Raw genomic sequence first — 13,337 nt, forward strand, 5'->3', positions numbered from 1 at the left:
GATTAAATAACCATGGCTGGAGATTCATGCCTGGGGTTCCCTCTGTAAGAATCTGAGTGGGGTAGGCAAGGTGAAAAAAGCATGACCCCCAACTAAAATAACAGAACACAGGCACATTTTGAGTACCGGGAAATATTCCTAGCACTGGGAAAATTTCTTGCTCTCCTAAGAGAGCTGCTGTAATCTCCATGCCTGGGAGCTAGACAATTCAAAAGCATTTGATGAGTAGTCAGTTGGCAACAATTAACCACTGCAGAAGGTGAAGGTCTGGTAACCTGAGAGGGCATCTTTGTCATTCATTTCTTCCAGGACATGTTCAATGAAAGAGGAAAAGAAAAAACTGCTTGAACTTTCCTTTAGCATGGGTAAACCCTGTCAGATTAATTTGAGCTGGTGATTAGTAGCAAGAGTCAGGTCATGGCTTTGGAGATGAGTATGACACTGCAGTGGCACTTACTCAAAGGGTCAGAAGAGCAGAGAAAGTATTAAATATTTTGCATTAAATGTGCGCTGTGCTAGCTGTTTCTTTACAATGACTTTGATGTCATCCTGAAGAGGCATTACTCATGGTTTAAGAGATTCTGAAAGTGCTGCTGGTGATGGTGAAATTGCACAAAATTGCATAGGGTGTTATGTAGAAGAGAAGGATCTGTGGGCAGTATAGGGCAACTAGGTATTCAATTACTCTGCAGGTGGCAGGAACACAGAACTATTCAGGGGAAATGGGTTACTGCTCAGAGCATAAATTTCACCAAGTCTGTCACAAGATGCAGACAAGAGAGTGAGACAGTAGTAATGCTCTGGATACATCTGTGCACAGCTGCACCTCACAGATCTGTGAACAGCAGAATACAAGCACGCTCCTTGCCAGGCTGGATCAGCAATGGGCAGCAGGGGACTGCAGTGCAGACAGATATTTAGGAGTACAGCAGCTGGACAGAGCAATGTGGGCAGATGGGGACAGTGGTATGGGCAGCTTGCTCTCGGTGGGATGGAGCGGAGAGAAGCTGGGATGAAAACAAACCTAAACTTTAGTTGCCAAGCCTAATGAATGATTTTAAAGTAAAACTCAGTTCTTTGGGAAGGAGATAATAAGACTGGTTTGTTATTCTGGATGTGAAACTTATTTAATGCATACAGTCCTTTCCCAACAGACTGTGAAGGGCTGTACTGAAATGAGACTTTATTGAAAGGTTATAGATGAAATAATCCCAGAAACACTGGGCATCATCACTTTGAACCATGAATTGGATGTATTACCTAATGAAGCACAGCCTCTGAAAAGACACCAAACTGAGATTTCTAGTAAGTTATGTGGATTACTAAGTGATTATAAGATCAGTAAAAGAAATCACAGCTATGTAATTTCTAGTTCTAGTGCATTGTCTTAAGGCACAGTCTTCCGCATTTTTAGTACTCACACCAAGCAGAGAGTAAAACCAAAATAGGTCAGAAAACATAACTGAATTTTCTCTATACTGTTTGTTTACCTTGTGCACTTCTCATAGCCAGGTAATGAAAAATAGGTTAGTCACTCTTGTTGTTTCTATACAATTTTATTTTCTGGGTCTGATGCAGTAGCAAAAAGTTTCTCTATTTGAGGTGAAAGTCTTGTATTTATTTTTATACACACCATATTTTCATGGAAACCACATTGATATTACTTTTGGCTGCACATCTATGAAAGCTAAAATTAGGGTCAAATTTACACACACATTTTCAGATTTCCAGTACCAGTAACCCTTACAGAGAGATCTCAGCAAGGTACTTAAATGAATGACTAATATACAATGTATAAATATTCTCCCAGGATCAAATCTGAAGCCAGTATGCATTGCTGTATCCCCTTTGGAGTTCAGGGAACTGTAGTGCTTTGCATCAACAGAGAACGCAGTCCTCCTGCTTTAATGGAACTACTCATTAAGCACACGCTAAAGTACCTTACAAAACTGAGGCCTGAATAAAGTCTAGGCTGGGATTAAGTGGTATGTGCTGCTCTGCCCATGTGGAATGCTGTGTATGAAACACTTCTGACCAGATTCAGAAATAAAAAGGAACATGAGAGCAGTGGGTTTGCTGATTTAGATAACCTAGCATGAACACACAAAATTCTACCTTTCAGACATCAGTTGAGTCCAGTTTCACATTAAAAGAATCACCAACTTTTAGAATGTAATGCTGTTGTCTATAGTAGCTTTACTTATGGTAAGCTCCATCAAGCAAAAGAAGGACGGGGCAGATTTTGATGTTTACTTCATGTAAGGTGCACAGGTGAGCAAATAGACATGTGATGCCTCAGGATCCAAGTCAAAATAAATTTGGGAATTTATCTTATATATTGAGTGGACAGCCTTTTAATTTGGGAATTAAGCTAACTTACATATTTCTATTTCTCAGGTGACCTGGTTTCTGTGAGACTGCAGATGTCAGTAGCATCACAAATGGACCTACCTGAAGAACTTCAGCATACATACACAAAATTTTCTGAATGGAAATTCAAGCTCTTTAAATTGCGATCATTTGAAAAAACAGCCTCTGATGACAGCCAGCACATACACAAAGATCAGGCAGAAGAGGTTGTTTCTTCAAACAAAGAAATCATCCTGCATGAAGGTGAAGCAGTGCCAAGAGGAGAAAAGATGGAGTTAACGGGCAATAGGCAGGGACTTGAGAAAGATGCCCATGCCATGGAAACACAAGACAATAGAGCTCATCAGAACAATCTGAAGCAACTCTGCCGCATCTGTGGGGTTTCATTTAAAACTGATTGTTCCAAGACAACTTACCCAGTGCATGGGCCAGTGGATGATGAAACTCTTTGGCTTCTGAGAAAGAAAGAAAAAACAGCAACTTCTTGGCCAGATCTTATTGCTAAGGTTTTCAAGATTGATGTGCGAGGGGATGTTGACACTATCCATCCCACTCGATTTTGTCACAACTGTTGGAGTATTATACATAGAAAATTCAGTAATACTCTATGTGAAGTGTATTTTCCTAGAAACAGCACAATGGAGTGGCAGCCCCATTCCCCAAACTGTGATGTCTGCCACACTACCAGACGAGGAGTCAAGAGAAAAAGCCAGCCCCTAAGCGTGCAACGTGGCAAACGTGTCAAAACCACTGGGGAACGTGCTCAGCTAAACAGAGGTGTAAAGAACCAACATCTCAAACAAGCACAGATAAACAACAAAAATTTAATGAAAGAGATTGTCAATTGCAAGGATATACATCTCAGCACCAAGCTGCTTGTAGTTGATTACCCAGTAGATTTCATTAAATCCATTTCTTGCCAGATTTGTGATCATATTTTGGCAGATCCAGTGGAAACAACATGCAGGCACCTGTTTTGCAGAACTTGCATCCTTAAATGTATCAGGGTTATGGGCAGCTATTGCCCCTCCTGCTGGTATCCTTGCTTTCCTACTGATCTGGTAACACCAGTGAAATCCTTCCTGAACATCCTTGATAATCTGAGTATAAGATGCCCTGTAAAGGAATGTGATGAAGAGATCTCACATGGAAAATATGGCCAACACCTTTCTGGCCACAAGGAGATGAAAGAAGGAGAGCTCTATAGCTACATCAATAAAGGTGGCCGACCGAGGCAGCACCTCCTGTCTTTGACGAGGAGAGCCCAGAAACATCGTCTGAGGGAGCTGAAACGTCAAGTCAAGGCTTTTGCTGAGAAAGAAGAGGGTGGGGATATAAAGGCGGTATGCATGACTTTGTTCCTGCTAGCTCTGAGAGCAAAAAATGAGCACAAACAAGCAGATGAACTGGAGGCTATAATGCAAGGGAGGGGATCTGGACTTCATCCTGCTGTCTGTCTGGCCATCCGAATCAACACGTTTCTCAGCTGTAGTCAGTATCATAAAATGTACAGAACAGTAAAAGCTGTCACTGGGAGGCAGATCTTCCAGCCTTTGCACGCTCTTCGCACTGCTGAGAAAGCCCTCCTACCGGGTTATCACCCATTTGAGTGGAAACCTCCCCTGAAAAATGTATCCACTAACACAGAAGTGGGAATTATAGATGGACTATCAGGACTGCCACTCTCAATTGATGATTACCCAGTAGACACAATTGCAAAGAGATTCCGATATGATGCGGCCTTGGTTTGTGCCTTAAAGGACATGGAGGAGGAGATCTTGGAAGGCATGAAAGCAAAAAACTTGGATGACTATTTGAATGGCCCCTTCACTGTGGTAGTAAAAGAGTCCTGTGATGGAATGGGAGATGTCAGTGAGAAGCATGGAAGTGGGCCTGCTGTCCCAGAGAAGGCTGTTCGCTTTTCCTTCACAGTCATGAACATTTCTATAGCACATGGGAATGAAAGCAAGAGGATCTTTGAGGAAGTAAAGCCCAATTCAGAGTTGTGCTGTAAGCCCTTGTGCCTTATGCTGGCTGATGAATCAGATCATGAAACCCTGACAGCAATCCTGAGCCCCCTCATTGCAGAAAGAGAGGCTATGAAAAACAGTGAACTGCTGCTTGAAATGGGAGGCATCCTGAGAACATTTAGATTCGTCTTTAGGGGTACAGGATATGATGAGAAACTCTTGCGGGAAGTGGAAGGGCTGGAGGCCTCAGGTTCCACTTATATTTGTACCCTGTGCGATGCAACGCGCCTGGAGGCATCCCAGAATCTGGTCTTCCACTCCATAACCAGGAGCCATGCTGAAAATCTGGAGCGATATGAAATATGGAGGTCCAACCCCTATCACGAGTCTGTAGATGAGCTCCGTGACAGAGTGAAGGGTGTTTCAGCCAAACCTTTTATTGAGACTGTTCCCTCCATAGATGCATTGCACTGCGACATTGGCAATGCAACAGAATTCTACAGGATCTTCCAGATGGAGATTGGTGAACTGTACAAGAATCCTGATGTGTCTAAAGAGGAGAGGAAGAGGTGGCAGTTGACTCTTGACAAACACCTCAGGAAGAAGATGAACTTGAAGCCTATGCTGAAGATGAGTGGAAATTTTGCTAGAAAGCTCATGTCCAAAGAGACTGTAGAGGCAGTATGTGAATTAATTAAGTGTGAGGAAAGGCATGAAGCCCTAAAAGAACTAATGGACCTTTATCTGAAGATGAAGCCAGTGTGGCGATCCTCATGCCCTGCCAAGGAGTGCCCAGAACTGCTGTGCCAGTATAGCTTCAATTCACAGCGTTTTGCAGAGCTCTTATCTACAAAGTTCAAGTACAGATATGAGGGCAAGATTACAAATTATTTCCACAAAACGCTTGCTCATGTTCCTGAAATCATTGAAAGAGATGGGTCCATTGGGGCCTGGGCAAGCGAAGGAAATGAGTCTGGAAACAAACTGTTTAGGAGGTTCCGAAAAATGAATGCCAGGCAGTCCAAGGTCTATGAGATGGAGGATGTCTTGAAGCACCACTGGCTATATACCTCCAAGTACCTCCAGAAGTTCATGAATGCTCATAAAACATTAAAAAGCCAGAACTTCACCATTGATTCAGAGGGCAGTTTAGGTGATTCTTTGCCACTGGAGGTGTTGGAAAACAATGATTCAGCAGAACTCTAAATGTACAGCACCTTTGGTGTTGGGTTTGTGATGGTGTCTCCCTGCAAGGAATCAGATTCTTCTTTGAACCTGCAGAGGTACAGAGAAGTCTGAGATTTACACTCTCTCTTAAGGTGCTGAGAGGAGTTCATTTAATAAAATGTGTGTGTTGGGCATTTCCAAGAGGCAATGCACTGGTGCATTTACCAGTTGTTATATGAGATGAAAGCAGAAAAAAATCACAAAGAAGGGTCTTTGTTTTGTTCTGGTCATATTGTTTCTAAGGGACAAAATCAAAGTTAACAAGGCTTTATGGCAAGTTTTAGCTGGGAGGGAATATGATTGTGGAAAGTTGTGACAGTTGCTGCAAAGGAGCATTGCTGTTTGTTTGCATCCTGTTGAATATTTTGCTGTTTACTTTTTAAGAGGGCTTGATTATTTTCTTGATGGTTCTTTGGGTTTTATAAGTAAAGATTCATCAGTGAGAGAGTTGGATAATTGTTTTGGATAAAGTTCAGTTATTTTTGTAGAAAATACTTACTAAAAATGCAAACTTTGATGTCACATACTGTAGAAATATTATTATTTAACATATATATTGTAGTACTGCTTAGGAGCAGATGATGGTATCATCATGCTAATTTACTATATGAAGATATAGGAAAGGTAGCTGAAGTATTTAGAAGATATTTTTATCATAGCTTGTTTACTCTGAAAGGCAAACTTGTGCTCCTAAATCAGGATTTACAGTACCTTGTGGTTATCTCATTATATAAAGTACATTCAAGCTCTGCTGTGTAGCTTGTTGCTTCATGAGCATTTTAGACTTCTATGGTAACTTCAGTATATAGTACAATTTGCATGTGTACAGTTTTATTGAATGAATTCCTGGCCTCACTGAAGTCACCAGTAAATCCTCATTAATACCAGTAGGTGCACATTTTCACCAGGTGACTTTAGTCACAGCAGTCCCATTTCTCAGGAGATGGTTATTACCTTGATCAGATACACGCTAGCAGGGTATTTCCCTGACTGCTGCTGCTGTACTCTGCCTGTATCTGATACCAAACTTTTTCTCACTGCCTCATTTTCCAAATCTGTAAAAGAGGGATAATATTTATTAACCTCAAAGATAGCTGCTTACATGACTAGTTAAAAAGCAATAAACTCCCTTGAAACTTCTGCATGCCATATTTTTCACTATTATAGCAGTGTTTAGTTGGTATTTGTCTTTCTGAAGTGATATTTAGTATAGTCATAATTCATAAAATTATGACTTTAATTCACTGACATGTTCATGAAACATACTCAAGTACCTGAAATGCCTCCAAATCATCCAGCCTTTCACAGATCTGCATCTGTGGCTAGGGTGTGACTGTGTTTGCAGTAATGTTTCTGAAACAAGGTTAAATGCGGAAACAATCAAAGCACGGATCTAAAAGAATTCACTTTTTTTTTTCATTTTGATGTGGCAGAAGTTGGTTTCTGAGTGTAAGTGAACAATGAATTTAAAAGAATTAATGGTCTGTGGTTTGTTTTGTAGTATCTCGTTCATGGTGTTTATCTTTAAGGATCTGGCATTTACCATTTATGGACAATTAAAAAATAGAATTAAGAGCTAATTATGCCTTTCTTTTGGTTTCAACTAATTAAATTACTGTTTTTAAAATAGTCTAATTTAGGATTTTAGTTTAACATTATTTCTTTAAACAGAGTTTAACACAATGTCAAAATCTGCAGTTGGAAAGAGTCTTTTTTCTAAGCAGTCATGAGGGCTACAGAAATTTCTGTATGATGCATCATTTATATCTGCACTTCCTGAGTGTTCATTTCTGGATTAATTTTTTTTTAATTTCTTTGAAAACAAGTATTTCCTATAAAGCATAAAAATAGTTTTGCATAACTATAAATGCATACCACAAATAGACCTGTTTCCTAGGGAGTACAAACAGCAGTTATAAAGAACATTCTCTAGCAGTTATAGTTTTGCAGATATAGTTTTCATATTTGGTCAGCATATATTTAATTATACAAATAGTTGCACACTTTTATTTTTTCTCTGTATGTATATTTGGGACAGCTGTTTTACCTTGTTTTGTATCCTTGAGTTTGCTTGAATGAATTAGGGGTTTGTTTAACAATCTTGGCTCATCTCATGGTGATCTTCACTCCACTTAAGTGGTATATACTTAAGGCATTGCCTTTGCAAAGGAGTGAATTTCAAGTAATGCAAAGTCATCCATGGCAATGCATTGATACTGATACGAATTTGTGGCATGGAGTGAGGGACCAGACTTTGTTAATTTTGCATATTTTATTTCAGTGACTGTAACTGAAACATGGTCAAATTCCCAATTCAATTTAACAGACTGCTGATACAGCAAGTGATTGGTCTCACTGTCTGTGAAAGGGCTGAGTAAGTTTGATCCTTGCACACATGGTTTCTTAAGACAAGCCTTACATCCTGGGGTAACTCATAAAAGTGAACAAAATGTGAGTGGGGACAGAGGAATGCAGTGCCATGTGGCAATACTCTTTTGTGAGATATTTTAAGCTATAAAGTCACATTCCACACTCTACCAGCTCTGGGCAGGATAAACAATACAGAGAAGTACTACTATTTTTTTCCCTTTTCTGTTTTTTCAGACTTGAATCTAGTTTAATCTTCTATTTCCCCATTGTTGACATCTTTCTGTCAATCAGCTGAGAATTTTGAGCTCATTAGAACAAACACCTAAAGGGTAGGTACCTGCAAGTGAAGATTTTGTAAACAGAGCTGAAATAATGATGCTGCATGCACCCAGCCATGCACTGGAAGGCCAACAAATCCTGACTGCAGGCAGGTGCATCATTTGGTTATGCAGCCTGTTGTCAAGCCTTCTGACTTTGAAGAGGCTTTAGAAATATGGAGAGACTTCTATTCATGGTACTCTTTCAAACCTTCACATTCTGTTTTTTACTGGTACAAATCCTTCAGTAATTACAGTAAATAATTACCACCTTGTTCTGAAATTGTATTGACTATAGTTTTCATACAATCACATTATGTAACTTGTTTTGCTTGGTTTTGTTTGGTTTTGTTTTCTTCCAGGGTTTGGTATTGTGAATTGCCATAAATTATATGAACTATGTTAGAAGCCACAATTCTGCTACCACATGTTTTTCTTCCTCACAGGAATAATTATATTGTCTTTACACAAATTAGCTTTGATTTTTAATCAGGTAGCTCAGAAACAAACTTCAGATATTTACAAGATCTTAATTTCTGACTACACTGAGTTGTTTGCTTTGTTTCACTGCATGGCTTTATAATTTTACCTTTTCTTACTGTATTACAGTTTCTTATTTCATTAAACCACTTTAAAATAAAAGCCTTATAAATATTTAAGTTTCTGACTTTTTATTTCTCACAGTTTTTCAATGATGCACATAATTTCCTAGTGGTAGTCTTAGTTTTCATTTAAATTGTGGAAGCTTTTCACAGTTAGGGTGTTCTAATACCCAGAGGCAGCTGTAATTCCAGCCCTCTTCTGGAAGTCACTAATTTAACACAAATGAAGATTACTCTGTGAATCTCAGCAGTCCTTTCAACACCCTTCCTCACAGGCAGCTTTTTGACAGTTAAATAAACTGATATAAATAAACTGATATAAAACCAGTTTTATTTAGTCTGTAAATGTCTTTTGGTTAATTTACAAATACCATCCCAGATTTTATGTAAAATCAGCCTTGCACTTTTATCATCATGCTAATACATTAAGTATCTTTTGCATCAAAGTTTGGCTCCTCATTAGAGGTTAAGCTGTAAAGATTAGTTCCAATCTACCACTATTTGTAGCTTAGCTTTATTCTACTTCAGAAAAATCTTTCTTTCTTCCTTACAATGATATCTACAGGTTAAGAGATTTATGTGAACCAACTGGTTTGAATGGAACCAATGATAAGCAAATTAAGCTACATGATTTCCTGTGTAATCAGACAACCAGAGATCTAATATCTGTACTTTATATCACCAACTTAGCTTTTCCATCTGGCCTCAAGTAAAAAAATTGTTGGATAGAAAAAATCAGAGCCCATATAAAGCAAAAACCTAAGCCTCAGACAGTTTTCTGGTAAATGAGGATGATGTAACTCCTTAACTCCTAAATCTGTAATAACTGACTGAATTTTACTTGCCATGTAGTCCTGTGGAGATAAGATGAAGAATAATGAGGTCTGTCACACCTCCTCAGAGTGCTTCTTTAGGGGACTGAATATGGTGTGATTGTCAAGCAGCTGACCAGCTACAGGTACTGTTTCCTTAAGTATTTAAGGAGCTTTTGTACCTTTTTCATCAAGCTTAATATTGTCCATGATACAAAAAGAAACATTAGAGACGATTTAATTAGCAGCTTTTCTAGCAGCATCAGGAGAGAGGTCAAGAGGTGCATTTTTAATACTCCTCCTCTGGAGATGGGCATTCTGAGCAAGTGGACAAGTAACCACCATCTCTACAAAGGTGTCCTGCACATCTGTGGAATGGCCAGAGCCCAGTTGTTCCTGTACATGTTTATGTATTGAGAAACTGCAGAGTTTATGAGGTTATTCTCTTGCCTTTTTTCCAAAGCAAAAATGTGCTCCACAGTGCCACAGTTTTCAATGTAGAGACAACAAATTGGAGTTTGATTTTCAAAGGCTCAAGCCTTTCCCAAAAGTTAGTCATGTTTGAAATGGAATAGGGTAGGAAATAAAATACAGAGGGAACTGAAGTCACCAATCATGAAAAAGAAGTAAGCCAGTCCTTCTGTCTTTATTACATAGGGTTCAGCAGTAAATAACAAATTCCTTTTCAATCTGAATTCAATATTTTCCTTCTGCTTTTGGCTCCCACTTGCATTATTTCCACTCCTTTCAAAGGTCCATTGGTGCAATGAGTCACTCTGAACGACAACACATGCTTTAGTGCTACCAGTAAAGTTTGTGCTGTGCTTTTCCTGTAAATTAATCAGGTACTTCAAGGTCCAAGCACCTTTCAATAGCAGTAAAGTCCATATACTCTTCTCATAGAAGCTGATAATAGCAATACAGTGTTACTAAAATGTGTCTGGGAACCATGATGCTGCTTACTGCAATTACAAAACACACAGGTCAATTGGATGCAGATACAATAGAGATTTACTTCTGCACTTAAATCTACTTCATCTTATCTGTTAATTCTAACCTGCCTGAGCAAGAAACATCTTGTATTGATTAGCTGGTTTTGAAGACAATGAATGCTTTTGGAGTACCTGGCTCAGGAAATTAGGTGCTTTCTGCAGTCTTGAGTGCTGTGTCAAGTGTCTTCTTCACAGGCTGAAGTTTGTGTATCTCTTTATGTTCAAGTCCTTTCAAATATTTTCTGTTTTACTTACAACTTCTTTCTCCTGCAGTAGCTACAGCCTCTGAGATGTGATTTAATGCTGCTGGTACAGCCTTTCACTGTGAAGCTGGGACATGCTTTAACCAAGCAATTTTCCCCTCCTACTCAAATAAACCATACATTTAAAAAAAAACAGCTCAAATACACAGTACACTTATGTTATGGGCCCAGTGAGGTATAACATAAAGTCTGACTGTGAATTGCTTTTTTCATAGCCACAGTGTTAAGTAAGGAACAACAGCTCAGGTAAGAACCACAATGTGTGCTTGTGCTCCCAGGGATTCAGGGAGTCACTGCAGCTGCAGGAGTCAGTTCTGGAAATTCAGAGTTGCTCCCAGCATGCTGCAACCACACCACCAGCGCCTGAGCCACAAGGCTTTATCCCAGGCCACATGTCACTTTTGCTAGGCCAGCGTTGAGCTTTCCCATCACAAAATATTTCCATTTTTTTTATTTGTCTGCACTAGCAGACAAATTTGTCATACAGTGTGCTGTCCAAGGAACTTGAGGTAATGACAGTAACTGAGAGAGGTAACAGGCAAAAACTCAGACTGGGTATTGCCAGGGAACTCAATAATTATGGGCAGCCCAGTAATTGTGGGGATCCCTTTGTTGTTGCAAAATGGCAAGGGGGGAGGTTTTTTGTGTGAGTATATTGTCCCTTTATGTAGGTGCTGAGATGATGTGGCTTTAATGTAGGTGTGGATTTTTTTGGTTGATGTAAATAAGTGCATGATGAAGATACATTTTAATGACAATTCAGCTCTCTAAGACCTATGACTAACCTTCAAAAGGGGACATTGACTATTAAATAACATCAGTTTGAAGGGACTTTGCATGATATTAACTTACTCTTTGGAAAAACATACAGCACTACATACTCTGAGCTTACATAAACTAACATAACAAAGGAAAAGGGAAGCTGGCATTGAAATCCATGAATTTATACCCATATACAGGCTGTAGAGAGGGCAGTCAGGGTGATATACTTCCCCTTTAGAAGCTCAATCCAAACTTTAAGCTCCCTCAGCACATGAAAAGTTTGTAAAAGAAAACTTTGTACAGTTGCCCTTTACTCTTCTTTGCTGTTCACTTGGGGTGCTAAGGTTTTAAGGGGAGTACTGTGCAGACACGTCTGTGTTGACAGGAATTCTGTGCTCCAAACATTGCTTTGTAAAGGAGTGGCTGCTCAGGGTCTGCACATAGTGATCAAATAGCTGACAGCTGCTCCTGTTTTTCTTTTTTATTCAGGGATCCAGCATGAGAGTTGGACTGTGAATACTGAGCTATTATTGTTGGCTCACAAATGTTGAGCTGCTGGTATTGATTTTCTGAAAAGCTGTTTAGAGCAGAAACAAAAATAAAAAATAATGCCAAGAATGATGAGGCTTCACAAATAGCCAATAAAAGAATCCACAAAAATCTTAGTAAACTCTTGGGCTATTCAACCTTGACACTGTCCTTTCCAATCTGAATCCAATCTTCTCCTCATGTTTTGAGAAGCCAACTGCATTTGTTCCTACCCTCACAATGCTCCACTGGCTCAATGAATCCCTCTGAGCTACAGTTTGCACTTCTAAGCTTTCATACTCTACACAGTCACCCTGGGAAAGCTGAGAAAGAAATGGGCAGTGAAGGACCTGGAGTCCTGGATAAAAGTCCTGCTCATCAGAAGGAATTTTTTCTGAAGTCAATGGGAGCTCAGCATGGGGTGGCTGTCAAGCTAGATCCCTCATCAGGCCTCATATGGACCTCCCAAGCATGTTTGCTGTCTTTTTGTAAACTTTAGGATTTACAGCATTTGATTTACCCATGAATCAATGAAAAAAACTGCAGTAATTTTCATTATAAACTTTATTATCTTACTAAATTTAAAAAAATACAAACATAAAGAGCAGTTGATGAACACAGTAGTTTAAAAAAAGCAATTTAATTTTTACTGTGGGATGATATTCCTCAACTGTAGCCAAAATTGACATATAATCATTCCATAACTCTCAAAATAAAAAATTAATTATCCAGAATTAAATTCTCCATATGTAAGCCTTCCATAATGGAAGTCCCTGAAGAAAACTGACCCTCAGTATCTGAATATTTCATTATTTCTGACACAAGGGACTTAAAACCACTACTTTTGTTTAAAACCAGAATAATTAGTCTCATTTTATTTCATTACACCAACATAAAACTAGAGTAATGCAGCTATAAATTAGGTCAAATATTTCTAGAACTACTGACTAAGATAAAAAATTTAAATGGGCAATATAATGTTCTTAAGGGACAGATGGTAACAGCACTGACTACATGGGACAATGTCTTACCCTACCAGCAATTCCATTAAACTTACTGGGGAGTAAGTTCTAGCATAAAATTCAGTTATAGCACAAAATTCAGCACACAGTTTACCAGTGTCT

General features: G+C 39.0%; 1 protein-coding gene across 1 annotated transcript; it reads left to right on the forward strand.

Annotated features, from left to right (window-relative positions):
* The first annotated feature begins 2,423 nt into the window (after window positions 1-2,423).
* Window positions 2,424-5,546, forward strand: RAG1 (recombination activating 1). The gene has a single exon (XM_054275417.1). The coding sequence runs from the start codon at window positions 2,424-2,426 to the stop codon at window positions 5,544-5,546; it is 3,123 nt and encodes a 1,040-aa protein (XP_054131392.1).
* Window positions 5,547-13,337: the final 7,791 nt, after the last annotated feature.

Source organism: Melozone crissalis, unplaced genomic scaffold (assembly GCF_028551555.1).
Source record: "Melozone crissalis strain CALT ecotype California unplaced genomic scaffold, PUWL_Pcris_2 ptg000018l_1, whole genome shotgun sequence".
Classification (NCBI taxonomy): Eukaryota; Metazoa; Chordata; class Aves; order Passeriformes; family Passerellidae; genus Melozone; species Melozone crissalis.

Coding starts and splice junctions, on each gene's coding strand:
- RAG1 (XM_054275417.1), top strand. CDS start 2,424: ATGTCAGTAGCATCACAAATGGACCTACCTGAAGAACTTCAGCATACA.